Below are 16,111 nucleotides of genomic sequence, written 5' to 3' on the forward strand. Positions count from 1 at the left end.
AGTATCTGATTCCACCGGTATATATTGTATGTTCTTACATATTTGTTTTTCTTCATGCTGGTGTCTCCATTGGTTTGAAATTTGACAACTCATACTCGTACACTCGCAATGTTGTGCTCATCTACCTGTATTATCATATAATCCACTTGGCTTACTTTTTAAGGAGATGTGAAGACCAAAGTGGAAAAGGGTAAACAGCAGACGATCGACCTAAGCCCATCGCAGAAAATTATAAAAGGTTGGCGATGATATCCTACATAATCTTACTCTCTCTTAACTGCAAGTAAATGCTGGCTACAAAACTTAGCATGCGTTTTATTTTGTTTTTTGATTCCCAGAATTCAAGAAGAATGAAATGAACAAGTACGGCATATTGCAGGCAAGTCCAAACTCAAGGACATCGAGTACAACAGGCGAGTTTGGACTTTTGCTGACTCATCTATGCCCATACCAGGCTGTGTCTTTCTCTTGATGTATGTCTTTGATTGTGAATCCGTTCTTGATTTTCTTTGGGGTACTGTTTCTACACATCTTTAATTCTCCCGACTCTGATGCTTTGTATATCAAATCTTCTCAATCCCAGTGGTTCTATATATTTTCATGGCTTCTATTGAAATCACTGGAGCTTCTTACCATGTATCCAAATTTCCCTAAGAAAACTGGTCTCAAAATTCTCTATGCAGTTATATTCAAGAGTTTGTTATTGATGTCTCAGCACTGCAGTTGACATGATATTCCTTTTGATATAGATTGGCACGCCTTGGAGACAACACACTTAACTCAAAAGTTGAAAAAATATCATGATGGCTTCTTTCGTTGTACAAGCAGTGGATCTATGACTAGGCAGGTCATACAGTCTACATCTACTGTGGATTTTTACCGTTCGATAATACCAGCTATCTCATTGCCGAATTAAATTTCAGCTCTTGCTTCCTTTATTAGTTGGTTTTCTTCTTCATGATGTATACCTTTCTCAGCAGATTAGTGAAAATTTTGTCAGGATAAATATGGCTCAGATGATTGAAACCTTATTTGGATTTTTTACCAGGTTTTCTTGTATGATACAAGCTAGAAACTTTTAGATAGCAGGGTCTGAACAAAGCTGAAGAAGTAAGCTCTGGGGAGATGATGGAATTTCCTGGTCATTTGGTTGAAGTTGGCAATCGTGAAGCAAACCATGAATCTTTGAGTGATCTAAAAGCATCTGGAAAAGGCTTCAATTCGCTTCACAAATTAAATATTCAGAAGCAGCAGCATAACGTCACTACCATTAAATCTGCTGTAAAAGGTACCTGGAATACAGTTCAATTTGATCCATTCCATGGTGTTGTATAATTTTTTTTTTCCTGTTTAGTCTTTCTATGGAGGTAATTTGCCTCCCCCTGGCCTACAGTCTTGAATTGCCAATAGATTGTCAACATTTTCTCCCTGATTGTTTATATTTCCCTCAGGTGCTCTGCAATTGATGTAATTGCAGGACACTCCATACTCACCAAAATGATATTTCAACACAATGTGATTCGGAGCTTTAAGGACACAAGTTCAAAGGATGTTCATAAAATGTGGGACAATTTCCAAAAATTCTTTAACTTGCAGATGCCAAGAGTCAATTCTTTGTTTTTGTTTCTAGTTAAAACTTTCTTCATTGACTAGATAAGAGATATGACAATTGAAAATCATCATTGTTATTCATATGATCTCTTCCTTTTCAGTTAAGGAGGATGATACCTTCTCTTCATGTTTTGGATGATCTACAATAATGACTTGAATCTGATTGTGATGCACTGAAAGATGTACTCATTACTCCTCTTTCAGAAGAAAAAAACTGGCCAAACTCACAATTTTCTGCTTGATGAACTGTAAGGAAACTTTTGTACTTGTCATGGGCAAAACTCTCTACTGCGTAACCAGATGGATTCTTGAAATAGCTTAGATACAACAGATTTCCAACTTGAGTTCAAAGGATAAAATGTATGATGTGTAAAAGCTTCACCAAATATAAAACCATCTATTGAGGTTTCGGCATTGTGCTTCGGAGGTGGACAATGTGTGTCTGTGCGTTTTGAAAGTCCAGAATTCGCCTTGTCAGGTTATGTTCTTGACATTGTCCTAGCTTTAGCACCATGATTTGGGTGAAGAATGAATCATAATTAAGCGAACCTCATGGAAAAGAGGAGGGCAATGAACCAAGTATATGGATTCCTCAGCATATCCCTTTATAGTTTTTACATTTTTCAATGAAGCTTTCATTAACTAGCAGATTGTTCCTTCTACATCCCGATAGATTTCTACAAGGGTAGGTATGTATTGCTGTGTATTTACTGCCTACATTTAGCTTGAGGTTATTGAAATAACGAAATCAATAACAAGTTCATTATTATTCTCCAGTCATTTTCAATACTCATGAGCATGTGAATATTCCTTTTTGGGGGCTGTGTTCTCCCGTTGTTTTGTGTTAGTTTAACTGAGCATGTCCCGCTTGGAGATTAACATTTTCCTGTCATGTAGAATGGTAGGTTTTGTACACAACCCAAGTAACTCAAGAGGCCAAGAAATACCACGATGGTTTTTTGCAGCTTGAAGTTTGCGGATCCTTAGGGAGGCTGGTCATTCCAAAGCACTTTCAAGGACGTTTTCATCCTTAAGCCACTGTTTTCTGGCCACTTTGTTTGCTGATCCAACATGAATCACTTCTGCTTTTTTGGATAGTGGTTCATTATGTGCCCCAACTATCACACTAATTCAAGTGCATTTCACTACCCAAAAAAGTTCAAAGGCTTTTCACACCCATTATTTATAGTTCCTGGAATTACTTTTCTGCTCATTGTTTTCTTCCCCTTGGATCATTCAGGTCACACTGTATGATGCTAGCAGGAAAGTCTTGTTGAATAAATTTCTTAGGAAAGATGAAGTGTTGGGAACTGGAAAATCGCTGGTATTTGATTCTCACTTGGTTGATATTGGGGAGCATGTAGTAAAAGAAAAGGTACCAATGGGTTTGAATGATCGTGAACCATGTCACGCCGCTGGAGAAATGGGGACAGGCCATGGGGAGGTGGATGGTGCTAAAGTTGATCAATCAATCCTGGGAGGTTTGCAGCATTATTGATTCATCCAATGCTATTCAGATGTTTCAATAACTTTATTGTATTCGGTTGTAGTTTTCCTTAATGCATCCTGTTTGTCTAGCTATATCCTAGTGAATTATTGAAGAGGTTATTTAGGTGGAACTGTGGGTATTAAGATAGAGTTGTAAATGAATATGTTGAAAGAACATGTTAGGAGAAAGTTGCTACCTCCCTAACCAAGTAGGGGCACTTATATGAGGAGGATTGTTCGCCTGATATGGTCACCTCAAGATGATTCAGAATTGGAGCATCTAATTCTTTCTTCCATAGATATCAATTCTATGTGCCTCAATTATTTGATGCCTAACGCTTTATCTTTGGATAATACAATACTCTGGCATGAACATGGAGACAAAACTTCAGGGAAGGTTCATCCAGCGAGAGATTCAGATTCAAACAGTGGAATATCTGGTTTGAAAAGCACAGATTGCATCAGGAGAGTTCCCAAGACCAAGCCTCTCCATGATGGTGATTACTCTATGTAGAAATTTCTCTTTATGAGAATTGTCTTGTGCCTTTTGATGTTACTATCTTTCGCATGTGTAGTTAGACTTAGGCACAATGAAATTTTATGTTATTCAGGTGCGTCAAGTAATTTACAGTAAGCTTTGTAAAGCCCGCAAAATGGATAGATTGTTTCACGGACCTGCTCTAGAAAGAGAATGTCATGCAATTAAGCTTGGGATTGGTTTTATTGATTTTGATGGATCACTCACTTCATTTTGCTTTTCCTATAAAGTTAACTCTCTTATTTATTGGAGGAACCTGTTGTGTTACTTACTCCAGCTTGCAAATGATCTCTTGTAATCCAATCGATGCAGCCTATCAAATGTTATCTGTCCTCCGAAAACCATTAGATCAAGTTGCCATTGCCAAAATACATATGAAAGTAAGGCAACTTTTGCTTCACTAACAAAGGAGCTTCAAGATTCAGATAAGTTTTGTAATGGTACTCAAGGACAGCGCCAGCTGCTGAACTAGCTTCAGTTTAATGTTAGTGTTAGCTTTCTCGCATTATATGTTTCCTCATCTGTCAATGTAAAATATCATCAAACTCAGCCTCTGATTTCAATGAATTTCACTATACAAGGGGCTTTGCAATTGGCAACTCACAGGCATCTCACGGCTACTTGTCCTACTCTTTTTACGGTAATCGATTCTTTCAGCTCTATTTTGACCTGTCTGTGGCAAGGCTGTGACTCTAAGCATCTTGAATTTCCATAAGAGCTTAATGAGTTTTGATGTTTGTTGAAACTCATTGGTCCAAACTACTGGACAAGCTGAATTAAATTAGCAGCAGATAGCAACTGCTTCTAGGGAATTTTGAAACTAGGTGCAAGAGGACCTGCTTGAATTCTCTAATACATCCCAGTCCAAAATTTCGTTCTTTATTTACCTTGAGGACATTCACAATTTCACTGAGCTTTTGTATGACTAGCATGTACATCTGCTGCAATTAACATTTTCAGCCTTCTCGTGAACAAGCTGACCCCAAATGCTGCAGCAACAATTTTGTTTCCGAAGCATCTCTTTCACGTGGTTCTCATGGCTATGCTAATGATGAAAGGATGACCCCTGAAGGAGATGGAGATCCATTGAAATTGAAGGCTGAGTGTCCAAGTTTTGATCTTGGATTTTGAACCATATCCATTGCACAATCAACTATATTGCTACTGTCAATAATCTGGATGGAGCGCGCAAGAATCTTGTGCCTATCACACAAGAAATCTGTACAGTTGAGCTCTTGTTTTTATGTGGAGAGTTCTAGTGCCAAGTTCATTTGCAGTTGTCTGATCTGAAACATTTTTAGTTATACGACATCATTTCCAGTGATCTTCAACATATTGAGGTACAGTTATGATGCAAAAAACTGAGATATGGGTCTACCCAGTTTCCTTTACCCCCTGTTCTTCTTAGTAATCGTCCAAGAACTTGTATAACTTGTTGTCCTTTCTCAACTTCCGCATGCTAAGCAAGGCCTTTAAGAGACGTTTGTTTTTGCTGGAATATACCTCGATATCTGTTCTTCTGCTCCTCTCAACATGAGTAGACATTGAAGTGGATCTTCGGGGTTCCGATGGGTACTGGATGTTCATGTGGGCATATAAGAGAATCGTTCATAAGAGATCATGTCCGCAAGACATGTCCAACAAAAAATAAAACTTAATAGCCAAGCTGCACTGAATATCATTGATGCTTAACTCATCTTTTGGCATTAGAAGGGTTTGGAGATGTAGATCTATTGACCAGAGAACCTGAACATGTGAATTGAAATTGAAATGGGGAGGCGCGTTTTTCTGATTAGAAAAAGTGCGGCTTGCATTAGGAGCTTGTCTGACTACACGACATATAATACAATCACAAGGTATGAAAACATAACGTAAACGCTAGGTATGGCAATCTGGAGCATTCAAGTCGAGTGCACTGACCTGGTTTTTTGTTGGATGAAGTGCTTGCAAATGGAAAGGTGCCGGCTGGGGAGGATTGTGGAAACTGTGTAGCCGAATGCCGTCTCCTGCATCAGTGTTCCACTGTCAGCATCGGGTCTTTTCGAAGCTAGGATGATTAGCACAGATTCTATCAGAAGTTACCTGACAAATGATATAGAAGTCTCTACAGTTTTTGGATGTATGTCTTCGGAAAGAAATAAAGTTATTAGTACGTCAGTAGTAGCATTTGACATTCTGCTTTTTGATGGAATAAGTTGAACACATGCAAATGATGAGCTAGATATCAGCTAGTTCTATGACTCGTCAACTTTTTACATCTAATAGACCAATCTTGTTCCGTGCAATTAGCATAGTGGTAGCTAAACCAGAAAAAGAGTCATACCATGTTCACCTGCGGACATTTCGGCATTTACTCCACTTGTCATGTGGTATCGCAGATTCTTGCTGGCTCCACCGTCTTTAGCTGTTGAAACTGAAAGAAAGTTCTTAAGCATGAGCCTATTCCTAACTCTTGGTCTTAATAAACCGATGACAAATCTTGTAAAGGGAAGCGTGCCTGGTAAGATATATCGCATGTGGTGCTTTGGAGTTCTTATCACTAGTGACCGCTGAGATAGGCCTCCACGGTCTATGAACATCTCACACATTCGTAGTCTCTAAAACACAAAAACAGGGTTGAAAGTGATAAATAAATCGACAGTATGAGAGATAGTTGTTCTCTATGCCATCTTCCATATTATTGTTGAAGCAGGATATGTTCTGCTATTTAGAGTATCTTTTGCTCTTCGAATTAGTTTGTTGCAATGTAATATGATCGCACACGTTGTGGAGTTTATCTAAAGTAATTTCAGATTTCCAAGAACTTAATTCTTCTTGGTAAATTGCAATTTGTTAGACCCTGCACATGGTAAATCAGAGGGCATGCAAGCCCTTCCCATCCTTAATCCTATAAAACAAGGAAAACCTAATTATATAGCACCTGTCGAACACAAGAGAATCTGAGCTCAATTGCAGATGCTTCCTCAATCTTGTCTTCCAGGAGACACTTGACCTTATAAATCATGGAGCCCAAGTGATCCACAGTGTTGATGAAAACTTTCGTTGCATAATCTCTCAGTGTCTTCACCACCCTACAGTATTGTCAAGGCCAGTATAGAGATGTGCAACAGAAATAAATGCCCAAGCCGGTACACTATAATGAAATGAAAACATATGTATCTCACGTTTGTTTTTGATCGTGTCTATTGTAAGACAATTCAAAAGAATCAGCTGCCGAGTATAACTGCTTCCTAAGATCTTTCAGGTCCTGATTAGTGAAAAAGACGACAATTAGCATGCATGACAAATCCAAACCTTTTCACCCTGAAATTCGAACATGATGAAGATCAGATCATGAGGAATTTGATCATCTAACAAGCGAAAAAAGTAGAGGAAAGTAACTGGCTCGTGAACACAGACAAGTATGAAAATGGATAAATGTGATCATAAAGGAACATCAATCGAATTTCAAGGTAAACCTAGAAAAAGTAACTAGTAGTTATGTTCTGAAGAAAACTCCAGGTGTGCGTGTGCGTGTGTTTATATAAGTACCTTCAGACTATCTGAAAAGTTCAAGCTCTGTTTCATGGAGAGCTCATCATAATGCGAAGCTTCCTGAGGAGCGGAAACTGAAGAAGGCAACTGAGAAGCATCCATTGTACCAAAGTTTTAGAGTATCTTCACCTGTTACTATGAAGATGAAGCAATCAGATTCAAATTCACACCCTCGTGCCCTGACTGTTGTTATCCATTTCCAAGACACGTCTTGTCCTAGTTCTATTTTCCTTCTAACCGAGAGAACATTTTCCTTCTCTATTATCTTTCACCGTCCGGCCAAATCATGAAAACGTAATTTCTTCTTCTTGATGTTCTTACCTTATTCTTATCTCAACCATTTTCTACCAACAAAGCCGAGGCTAAAATCCTGAGATATTGCAAAACTCAGAGCTCTTCATGTGACGATGACGACAGTTATTGCCAAGGCAAGCAAACTTTTCTTGTTGTTTTGTCAAGTCACGGATCACATAGAGCATTGCCAAACCGCAAGTCCAAAAAGAACTAGAGAAAAAATCTCAGTAGGAGAGCAAAAAGCACATGCAACGAATATGAAGCTGACGTTACCTGCTCTTTTCCCTTTTTGTCTACAACGACAAAGTCCCGAGCCCAGTTTCAGCTCACTAACATTCCTCGGCAAGGAAATTAAAGAAAGATATACAAAATGGCATAACCAGAATTAGTGATCTTCAACTTAGATATTCAGAGAGAGAGAGAGAGAGAGAGAGAGAGATCAGAAAAATCATCTTGCAGAGATGTGTCATCACCAAATGCCATAGTGAGGCAGTGATGACTCTTGCTAAAGATGGCTATAGATAATTGTTTGCGCAATTTGTGCCTTTCGCTTCTGTCACAAGCTTGTTTTGAGTCTCTGTTGGGGAGAGTAATAATTGGGATATGATGAAGGCTACACTGTACTAACAAGGACAAGAAAGGCACTGGGTTTTTTGGGAATAAGTCCTGAAAGCAACGCAGACCCAAACAGAAAACTACCAAAGTGAAACATCCAATTGCAGTAAAATCCCAATAATTCGTCTGTCTTTGCCCATAATTCTCTCATATGTGAGCATTTTCTTCCATCTAATAGTCTAAGGTTTTACATTTCCAGCATAAAAGGTAGATTTCCGCCGATCCAATGGCCGCTCCCATTCATTTGGCTCGGGAGTTATCTCATCCCTCGATATCTACACGCAGTGTGACGTGAGAGGAGGTTTTACAAGTTATTCTTACGTGAAGATCAAGTATAATATCTATCTATTCTTGATTGTGGGTAATACAATCATTTTCACTCACTCTCATCTATCGAAAACACAAACCTCCTTCTTGTGTGAAAGATGCCGTGTCGGTTTGGCATTTGGTACTACACAGAAGTCAATCCTCAACAGAGCCGACATACATCCGCTGTCTGTTGCTGTTAGCTCGAGTTTTCATCAATTGAGGCCCACTACATTAAGATACAATGGACTTTTTTAGGAAGTCAGGTGGTGTGGGGCTTACACATTCAATTCAGCAACCGAATGACATTTCATCTTTCTCACCATAAACCAACTCTAGCTTATGTCGTACATCTTCTCTACAGGTCTCAAGCATTCGCTGGTGGTCGACTGTGCATGCAAATCCAATGAAAGTGCGGTTTTGCAAAAGATCCTGTCAACCCAATTCGAAGTGAGGTGGCAAAATCTTTGCACTCGTCAACTTTTTATTAATATCGTCACCTTGAAGATCGAGCAAGACTACATGGAAAGATGGAAACAAAACGTGCCCTGTGGAGCAGAAGCGCCTACTTGAAATGAAACAAGAAAAGCCAACGATAATTTGAAAAATGATGGAATAAACAAGAAAATAAGTCTTAAGAAATTGGAAACATTTGGGGGGGTTGGGAATTCCTAATCGGACGTTTGTTATTACATCATCATACGATATGATGAGATTTGTCGATGATGGTCACATACCAACAGCAAGGAGTCAATTCATCATAACACCATGATTTAGAAGAGGCGGACCATTAGTTATCAGAGAGGGGCAACGGCATTTAGCGACGATTTTACCATGCAAAGGCTACAACATGGATCATGCAAAACTCTACCAAATTGCACACCCCAGATTCATTGATTCTGCTCAGCCTTGAGAGCTTTATGAAGCAAATGTAGAAATCGAAATCACATGTTCACAGAGCTCAATCTGGAGTTTGGGAAAAAATAAAGGGAAAAGAAATTTCTAATATGATTTTCCTATGTCGTCTCTTCGGAATACCAACGATCAAGAGTAAGCACAGGAATACCAACAATCAAAAGTAAGCAAACGCCCGCAGCGGGTGACTATTTCAACCCACTGAACTAAAAATTGAACTGGACACAAGCATCCCTCGTTGGCCTTCCTACGCCAATGCTTTGCAACTCTTTGACCAACGAAGACAATTGATGTCACCAAGTGTGCATAGATTCGATTCTCCTATAACAAATTAAACCTAATTGTATCTAGGCCTATTCGTAGGGTTAGATATTTTAAGAGCGACGTATACATTCTTTATGTTGTCCATCTCCATGTGACAACACTGATTTTGGTTTCTGATTCTTCCAAGTAAGTAGGTAAGACAAGGAAAATATCCTACTAATCAAATGCAAAATTGTGGTCAACAATGAAATGGTTATGAGCACTAAAAATAAATATCAAATTTTTCGAAATGGGCAAGAGGGATGAGATGCCATTAGTACAAAATAACCAATCTTCAAAGTGTGCAAATATCAGTGCAAACCACCATGCACTGCAGTAGATCCTAAACAATCTGCTCCGGCTCTCTTGCGTAACTCAACGTCATACTAAGCTGCAGGGAAGGAATTTCCTTCGAAGATGCAGATTCTTGCGCTTTTGAAAATACACAAACCTGCTCTTAATCTGCCACTCGGGATGCTCCTGCAGTCCAACAGATAACATATGTAATTGGTCAGGCTCCACAATGTAGCTTTTACGTGGATAAATTCTTCCACATACTACGAAACACTTTTTCAAGCACGTGGCTTCATTACCGAGCACACCTTGCCAAGTTTGAACTCAGCAGAGTGACAACAAGTGCCAAATGACACATCGATGTGGTAAGTGTTAGTTTAACATCAGTCTGTGATTCCAAAAGAAGATAAACAATCATAATAGTTGAAGAGGACATAGATTAGCAACTTGATAAAAGAGATTTTATGAGACCCCTTCGAAGGTCTGAACTGATGCTGGAGCGGATATTATCTTTTTGACTTAATTGGTCAATCGAGAATACAATTCCAGGCAGAGAAAGCCAAAATCCTCTCATAATGTTTACCTCCTCGATATATACCGCAAGTTCTCGGTCACAGGAGAGCATCAACAATTGCCGAGCGTCACCAATTGGCATCATCATATTGTTTTCTTGCTACATCCAGCAATTTCATCGCTGTTGTTCAAATGGAAAGAGTAATGTAAGCACACATAAAAGAATCTTTTAAGTACATCCTGTAGCCTTACATGAAGGAGAGTAGGATACTGATGATAACAAAAAAAAAATGTAGGAGACTGGGATGTGCGCAATAATGCACTGTTGTATTCCTCGTCATTGTGTCTATATACAAAGAAATCGATTGCACAACAGATTTATGTTACCCCCAGTATCTACTCACATGCGCATTTCGTCAAACATCTGACCAGCACTATGGAAATGATCGAATCTGCTCTCCTCTCCTCGCCAAAGCAAGCTGCTTTCACGATGGCGTCTTCAACACCACAAGCGATGACCCTTATTCTCTTCGTATATGCCTCCCATCAGCTGTCTTCTGGAGAAGCATCGCATTGAATTCGCTGCACCTCCTCAGCGAGAACTTTGCAATCTTCCATGAGCAAAGTCGCGACGCATCTCGACGGCGAGCGAAACAAACAGATTTCCCCACTGAAGTCCTCAAGCCCACCCCCTGACAACCCACAAGACAGCTGAGGCCACCCCTGACCACCCACATCAATATCTCTCTATCTCACATCGTCTTACGAAGCTCATCCCAAATTTCTTGAGAACTGTCGTAGGTGTGGACTCCTCGAGGCACCGCCGTCCTCAATTTGGGACATTCGATGATCCCTAATCGAGAAAGATGAGGCATGGCTCCTTCAGCCACCCTCCACTCCTCCAAATTCTCCATATAATAAAGACCTAAATGCTTGAGTTGAGGAAAGCCTCCCGCGGAGCAAACCATTTCCTTCCCAGTGAAAGCCCAACGCCCCAGCATGAGAACAACCAAGTGCTGCAATCTCTCCAATATTGGCATCGGATCTTCTTCCAGAAAAGACTTCAATAAGACCAGCTTCCTCAGCTGCTGGGGTAAATTCCTATGCTCTGGTAACTTCTCTATGTCTCCCCTTATCCACAGCTTACAGGAATATGGATAGCTTGACATTTTACTCAATTCACCTTCAGTGAACGAGTCAGGATGTCGGCTGATGAACATAAAAGATGAGGTTCGAAGATGTTTCAAAGCGAATTTAGCAAGTTGTGGCATTATCTCCAACTCCTTGCCACCATCGACGGTCAGTTTTTGCAAATTAGTCAGTTTGCCTATATCGTTCACATCACAATTAAACGGATTAAAGTTTATCAGTGTCCGTAAATTCTTTAAAGTGTCAAACCGCAACTTCTTCCGCTCTCCATGAAGTTTCCCCTTGACAACAAAAAAGGTGGGAAGGTGGAGACACCTCAACCTTCTCATCTTACGCAACAGATTTGGCACGATTACCCAAGCAGATGAAGCCACACGCAGGTCCAAAAATTCCATCCATATAAGGTTCCCTATAGATTGCGGCAAGTCCTTAATATCACTTCCCGCTAAACTTAAGAATCTTAAATGGATTAGGTCTCCCACTGATTTAGGTAATTTTCCTCTCATACCAGAAAGATCCTCCAGTTTCAGAACTCTGAGAAACTTACAATTGATAAAAATTGGTTGAAATTGCTTCCACTTCCCTTGGACAAATCCGAAGAACATGAAAGTTCGAAGGTGGAGTATAGTCCTTTCTATTGGTTTTATGCTCGAAAACATGTTTCCTTCGGCACTCTCGTGCATATTGAGCGAAAGCCTTCGTATTTTGCAAGTTGACTCGACTTTTATTGCTGTCGAAGAAGAACAATCCTCCGTCTCATTGTCCTGCCGAATGTTAAAAATGCTTAGAAAACTCTCTTGCGTAGCCTTAAAGATGCATAAGTCTCGCATGAGGTCGTGAAGGTGGCAGGTTTTGATCTTTCCACTCCAGTTGAATCGTACTTGAACCATCCCCCTGCTAACCAACTCCATTAAATATTGCTTTGCTATATCTTCCACTTGAATTTCTCTCTCTTCGTCATATAGATTCAGCGACACAAAGCCTTCAGCAATCCACATGTGAAGAACCTTTGTTGCGGGAATTTCTGCATCCTCCGGAAAGCTACCCAAATACAGGAAGCATGGCTTTAGATGCCATGGTAGATCGTCATAGCTTAAGGCCAACACTTTTGACACATCACTCTTATCGCCAAAATGCAAATTGATCTTTTTGTAAACCGTCTCCCACTCGTTGACCGCCAGAAGTCCACCAAGCACAATGACAGCCAGGGGTAATCCTCCACACTTCTTAAGGAGTTCATCTCCTATAGTCTTCATGTGTTCAGTAATTACTGCACAATTTCAGGCAACAAAATGCAACTTAGCAATCATAGGAAGATGCAATTGTAATAGGAAGATAACTTCAAGTGCAAATATTTGCATTTAGCTATATAAATAAGATGTTATAGTTCTTTATAATTTGTGGTTCATTTATGCTTTTTGTAAGGGGAAAGACTATAGGGACCACAACAAAGCTCCTCTATATGCCTCCGTCTTCACCTTGAAGATCAAGAACCCTAAATCAGCAAGTGGAATGTATTGTCATTGTTATATGTCGCTTGAATTAAGTGACTCAAACAAATGCATGACAACAATACTCCTACTTGATGAAGAAAAATGAAAACAACGCAGGGGATAAATCGAAAGTGCAAGTAATCTTATGTGACTTAGTGTGCTACTAATCTCCCACACCAATTCTACTAAAATCTCCATGTTGCCGCTCTATTTTGTCGCCTAACGATTCACGATTTTCCTTATTATCCCAACTCTTTTTGTAAAACCAACTATTCACAAATGCAAAAAAGGCGGACCTGAGCCTATGGAAGAACTAACGTGGCTGGGCTTCACATTATTTCACAAATCTGTCAAAATCGCTTATTATGTTGGCCATATAAATGCCTCTTTGTATTTATCCTCGTCAGAGGAAAGGAGGAGCAAAGTTCTAAATGTTGGTTCAGAGGTACAGTCGTTAGCTATTAAGAAACAAAAGGGGCATCCGATTCCCCAAATATTGAAATTATGATGCCTAACACTCGATATATTTATCATTTGAACTTCACTATAACTATCGATTCATAAATTATTAAAGCTTCTAAAAGGCCAAACTGAGCAATGAAGTACCTGGTAGTTGTCCCTCCGTCTCTGACTGTCTTGCGATACGTTTTACAGTTTGGCCCGTTGTAATACCTTGACCAACTCCAAGTCCAACAGAAGAGAGTTCAATATCTAATCCTGTCAATAACAATAGAAGTACCATAAATCGAAAATCAAACAAGCATTATAATCTCTTGAAGCTACTATATGTTAGGATAATAACCTTGAAAATGCCTTACCTTTCATTTCAGGGAACGCTCTCTTCTTTAGGAGATCCCAACTCTCCTGGTCTGATAAGCATCGAAGTTCATGGAAAAGACCTTGAAGATCTATGTACTCCGCTACGTCTCTATTGCGGGTCGTTATCAATAGCTTGCTTTTTGTGTTCTCAATCGGAAATGCAGCTCGAAGACTGTCCCATGCCTCTTTGGTCCAAATATCGTCAAGAACCACGATACATCTCTTCTCTTGCTGAATCTCATATAGAGTTTTGAACAATTCGTCATCTTTCATCTCCATAACCCTCTTTCTTTGATCAGGGATCAACTTAACAAGAATTCCCTCCAAGATATCTCCCATGTGGTATTCTTGAGATATGCAAGCCCAAGCGAAACCATCGAAATTGTTCTTGACTTTGTCATGAGCGACGACTTTCTTTGCGAGTGAGGTCTTACCCAAACCACCCATTCCCCATATAAAAATAACGCTGTGCTTTTTTCCGTCATTCAACAACTCTTTCACCAATTCCTCAATACTATCTTTCCTCCCAACAAAATCCTCCTTGAAATGTTCATAGTTCCATTTCAGCATCGAAGCTCTCGTGCGTTTGTGTTCACCCTCATTCGCAGGTTGTGTGCCAAAAGCCAGCATGCTCGTTCTAAGATTGGAGATGCGAGATTTTAAGCCCTCAATCTCTGTCCCCACCACATGAACCTGCATGCACGCGCATTTCGCCATGAAGCAAGCATACGCTTTGATGATGTTTTGTCCCTTTTTCAGCGCGACTCTGAGGATGTATCTCTCGATGATGTCCTCGGCATCATAGGCAAAGTCTCGGAGTTGTGCAACACATTCTCCAACAGTTTGGTTGTGCTCTCGTCTCGCATCCGCATCCCTTAGCAAGCACTGGATCAGCCTCAGCTCCCTGTGCAGGTCCTCGACCTTGCCCTCCACGCCCCTCAAGAATTTGGCCTCGTCGATGAGCAGCTTTCCTATTGTCTGGCCCACAGACGAAACAACAGACTCGGCCATTGGTATTGCACTACTTAGATTATGATCAGTGGAGATTTATGATAAAGAATGACTTGAGAATTCGCTCCTGATGCGTTAACAAGCTCTGAACATATAGGCCTGTAAGTTGCATAGAAGAGAGAAAAGGAATAACTACTTAGAAAGTTGCTTGTTGCATTGATTATACCTAATCTATATCCGCCGATGCAAGTAAATCACCCGAAGAAGAAAAGAATGGAGTAATGGGGAAGTCTACAGGCATATATTCTCAGGTAGGAGAAATGTTTTGTAGCTATAGTTACAGACGCAAGAAAATCACCCCAACAGAATGTAATTAAACTTGTCAAAAGGGTTATGACGGCAATCTAAAGAAGATATAAAGGCTTTCTTGTTTGAAGGAGGAATCATGAATTTGCTTGACAGCAATCACGAATATGATGCTTTCTTGTTAAAGGCTATCTCATGGTGAGTTTGTCTTCAATGTATGGTGAAAAAAGCAGAACGAAAGCCTGTCATAATCAGTCTTCCTCAGGCTAGCTCCATAGCCGATCTCAACTACGCGCTATAAAAGTTAGCACCGCCGAATTGCTGGAAGCAAGTGAACTAATATCTTTGTCATTCGAACAACCCAAGAAAAAAAAACGGAACAAAGCATAATCCATATTGCCTTAAAGAACGTAAAAATAAAACATCGAAATTTTAAATCCACTAAACACGGATGCAATGACTACTACAATGCTAAAAAAAACTAAAACGTACAAAAACTAGAGAAAGAAATAGGGTCAATTCAAATGGGAAAGGGCCACTCACAAGCTTAATTGCGACTTTCTTGTTCGTCTGAATTTTAGAACCTGAAATAAATTCGCGGAAAAGTTCAAACAAAATCAAACTAAAAGCAGAATGGATAAAGCAAAAACCGAGCATCAGTTAGCAAGCATTCCACAGAGGTAGATCTCTCCGAACGATCCGCTACCAATCCTACGACGGAGCCAAAAACAATAACTCAGAATGATTATTGTCCAGTTATAATATTGGGATCGGGTCAATGACCTCATCATCTTCATCGTCATCATCATCACTCTCCACAGCTAACTGTATCTAGGCGATGGCATATAGATACAGGTAATGGCACATATGCTAAAAGCAATAATTCAGCATTGCATTTTTGCTTTATGTACCGTCAAAAGATTCGTATCACCCGGGCAAAGATCAATAATTCAGAATCATATTTTTGCTTTATGTCCAAAGA

At 39.8% G+C, this 16,111-nt stretch overlaps 4 protein-coding genes and 1 long non-coding RNA gene across 27 annotated transcripts in view; 2 read left to right on the plus strand and 3 right to left on the minus strand.

Moving 5' to 3' along the window:
- The window catches only part of LOC130139890 (uncharacterized), a 70,772-nt gene extending 65,131 nt beyond the window's left edge, over positions 1–5,641 (plus strand). The window contains exon 3 of the long non-coding RNA XR_008817952.1: positions 5,520–5,641. This is a non-coding gene — a long non-coding RNA (uncharacterized LOC130139890). The remainder of the gene's footprint in view (positions 1–5,519) is intronic.
- The window catches only part of LOC115694064 (histone acetyltransferase HAC1-like), a 106,454-nt gene that overhangs the window by 72,331 nt on the left and 18,012 nt on the right, over positions 1–16,111 (minus strand). The gene's annotated exons all lie outside the window — the stretch shown is intronic.
- Positions 1–16,111, plus strand: part of LOC115665245 (uncharacterized) — a 43,466-nt gene that overhangs the window by 940 nt on the left and 26,415 nt on the right. Inside the window, exons 3-5 of one of the 3 annotated variants that reach the window (XM_056317831.1) lie at positions 164–238; positions 339–1,288; positions 2,852–3,399. In XM_056317831.1, the coding sequence (XP_056173806.1) occupies positions 164–238; positions 339–472 (209 nt within the window). In that variant the 3' untranslated portion in view covers positions 473–1,288; positions 2,852–3,399. Of the gene's footprint in view, positions 1–163; positions 239–338; positions 1,354–1,451; positions 2,026–2,851; positions 3,400–16,111 lie in introns of those variants that run through there. The other 2 variants (XM_056317833.1, XM_056317832.1) reach the window with 2 other exon arrangements.
- On the minus strand, positions 23–8,260 carry LOC130139885 (protein ABIL3-like). 11 transcript variants are annotated; one of them, XR_008817943.1, is made up of 9 exons: positions 7,169–8,259; positions 6,802–6,884; positions 6,558–6,708; positions 5,961–6,234; positions 5,720–5,762; positions 5,558–5,643; positions 5,331–5,425; positions 5,141–5,212; positions 68–125 (listed from the first exon to the last, which is right to left on the minus strand). XR_008817943.1 is itself a non-coding variant. In XM_056317824.1 (8 exons), exons 1-8 carry the CDS (start codon positions 7,271–7,273, stop codon positions 122–124), a joined length of 870 nt encoding a protein of 289 aa, XP_056173799.1. In that variant the 5' UTR covers positions 7,274–8,258; the 3' UTR covers positions 23–121. The 11 variants fall into 11 exon arrangements, 4 of the variants coding, with proteins under 4 accessions (XP_056173799.1, XP_056173801.1, XP_056173800.1 ...); XR_008817946.1 differs by lacking the exons at positions 68–125; positions 5,720–5,762 and adding an exon at positions 4,495–4,923 and having other exon boundaries at positions 5,030–5,212; positions 5,970–6,050; positions 6,135–6,234; XR_008817945.1 differs by lacking the exons at positions 68–125; positions 5,720–5,762 and adding an exon at positions 4,495–4,923 and having other exon boundaries at positions 5,030–5,212; positions 5,961–6,050; positions 6,135–6,234; positions 7,169–8,258.
- LOC115664564 (probable disease resistance protein RF45) lies at positions 9,595–14,972 on the minus strand. Of its 8 annotated transcripts, none has more exons than XM_056317813.1 (6): positions 13,872–14,971; positions 13,660–13,770; positions 10,816–12,830; positions 10,482–10,592; positions 10,207–10,286; positions 9,595–10,084 (listed from the first exon to the last, which is right to left on the minus strand). In XM_056317813.1, the coding sequence occupies exons 1-3, from the start codon at positions 14,881–14,883 to the stop codon at positions 11,164–11,166; spliced, it is 2,790 nt and encodes a 929-aa protein (XP_056173788.1). In that variant the 5' UTR covers positions 14,884–14,971; the 3' UTR covers positions 9,595–10,084; positions 10,207–10,286; positions 10,482–10,592; positions 10,816–11,163. The 8 variants fall into 8 exon arrangements, with proteins under 8 accessions (XP_056173788.1, XP_056173787.1, XP_056173789.1 ...); XM_056317812.1 differs by having other exon boundaries at positions 10,198–10,286; XM_056317814.1 differs by having other exon boundaries at positions 9,595–10,592; positions 10,816–11,969; positions 12,108–12,830; positions 13,872–14,972.

Source organism: Syzygium oleosum, unplaced genomic scaffold, assembly GCF_021117445.2.
Source record: "Syzygium oleosum isolate NSW1041296 unplaced genomic scaffold, Sole_v2.1 Sole_v2.14, whole genome shotgun sequence".
Taxonomy (NCBI): domain Eukaryota; kingdom Viridiplantae; phylum Streptophyta; class Magnoliopsida; order Myrtales; family Myrtaceae; genus Syzygium; species Syzygium oleosum.

What these genes read in the sequence shown, in the direction of transcription:
- LOC130139885 (XM_056317824.1), bottom strand. Translation starts at nt 7,273, where the DNA reads ATGGATGCTTCTCAGTTGCCTTCTTCAGTTTCCGCTCCTCAGGAAGCT. An exon ending in GATTCTCTTGTGTTCGACAG is followed by an intron (nt 6,235 to 6,557) that starts GTGCTATATAAT and finishes TTTGTGTTTTAG; the next exon opens with AGACTACGAATGTGTGAGAT. An exon ending in TTCATCCAACAAAAAACCAG is followed by an intron (nt 5,426 to 5,557) that starts GTCAGTGCACTC and finishes TTTTCTAATCAG; the next exon opens with AAAAACGCGCCTCCCCATTT.
- LOC115664564 (XM_056317811.1), bottom strand. Translation starts at nt 14,883, where the DNA reads ATGGCCGAGTCTGTTGTTTCGTCTGTGGGCCAGACAATAGGAAAGCTG. An exon ending in AGCGTTCCCTGAAATGAAAG is followed by an intron (nt 13,771 to 13,871) that starts GTAAGGCATTTT and finishes TGTTATTGACAG; the next exon opens with GATTAGATATTGAACTCTCT. An exon ending in GACGGAGGGACAACTACCAG is followed by an intron (nt 12,831 to 13,659) that starts GTACTTCATTGC and finishes GAAATTGTGCAG; the next exon opens with TAATTACTGAACACATGAAG.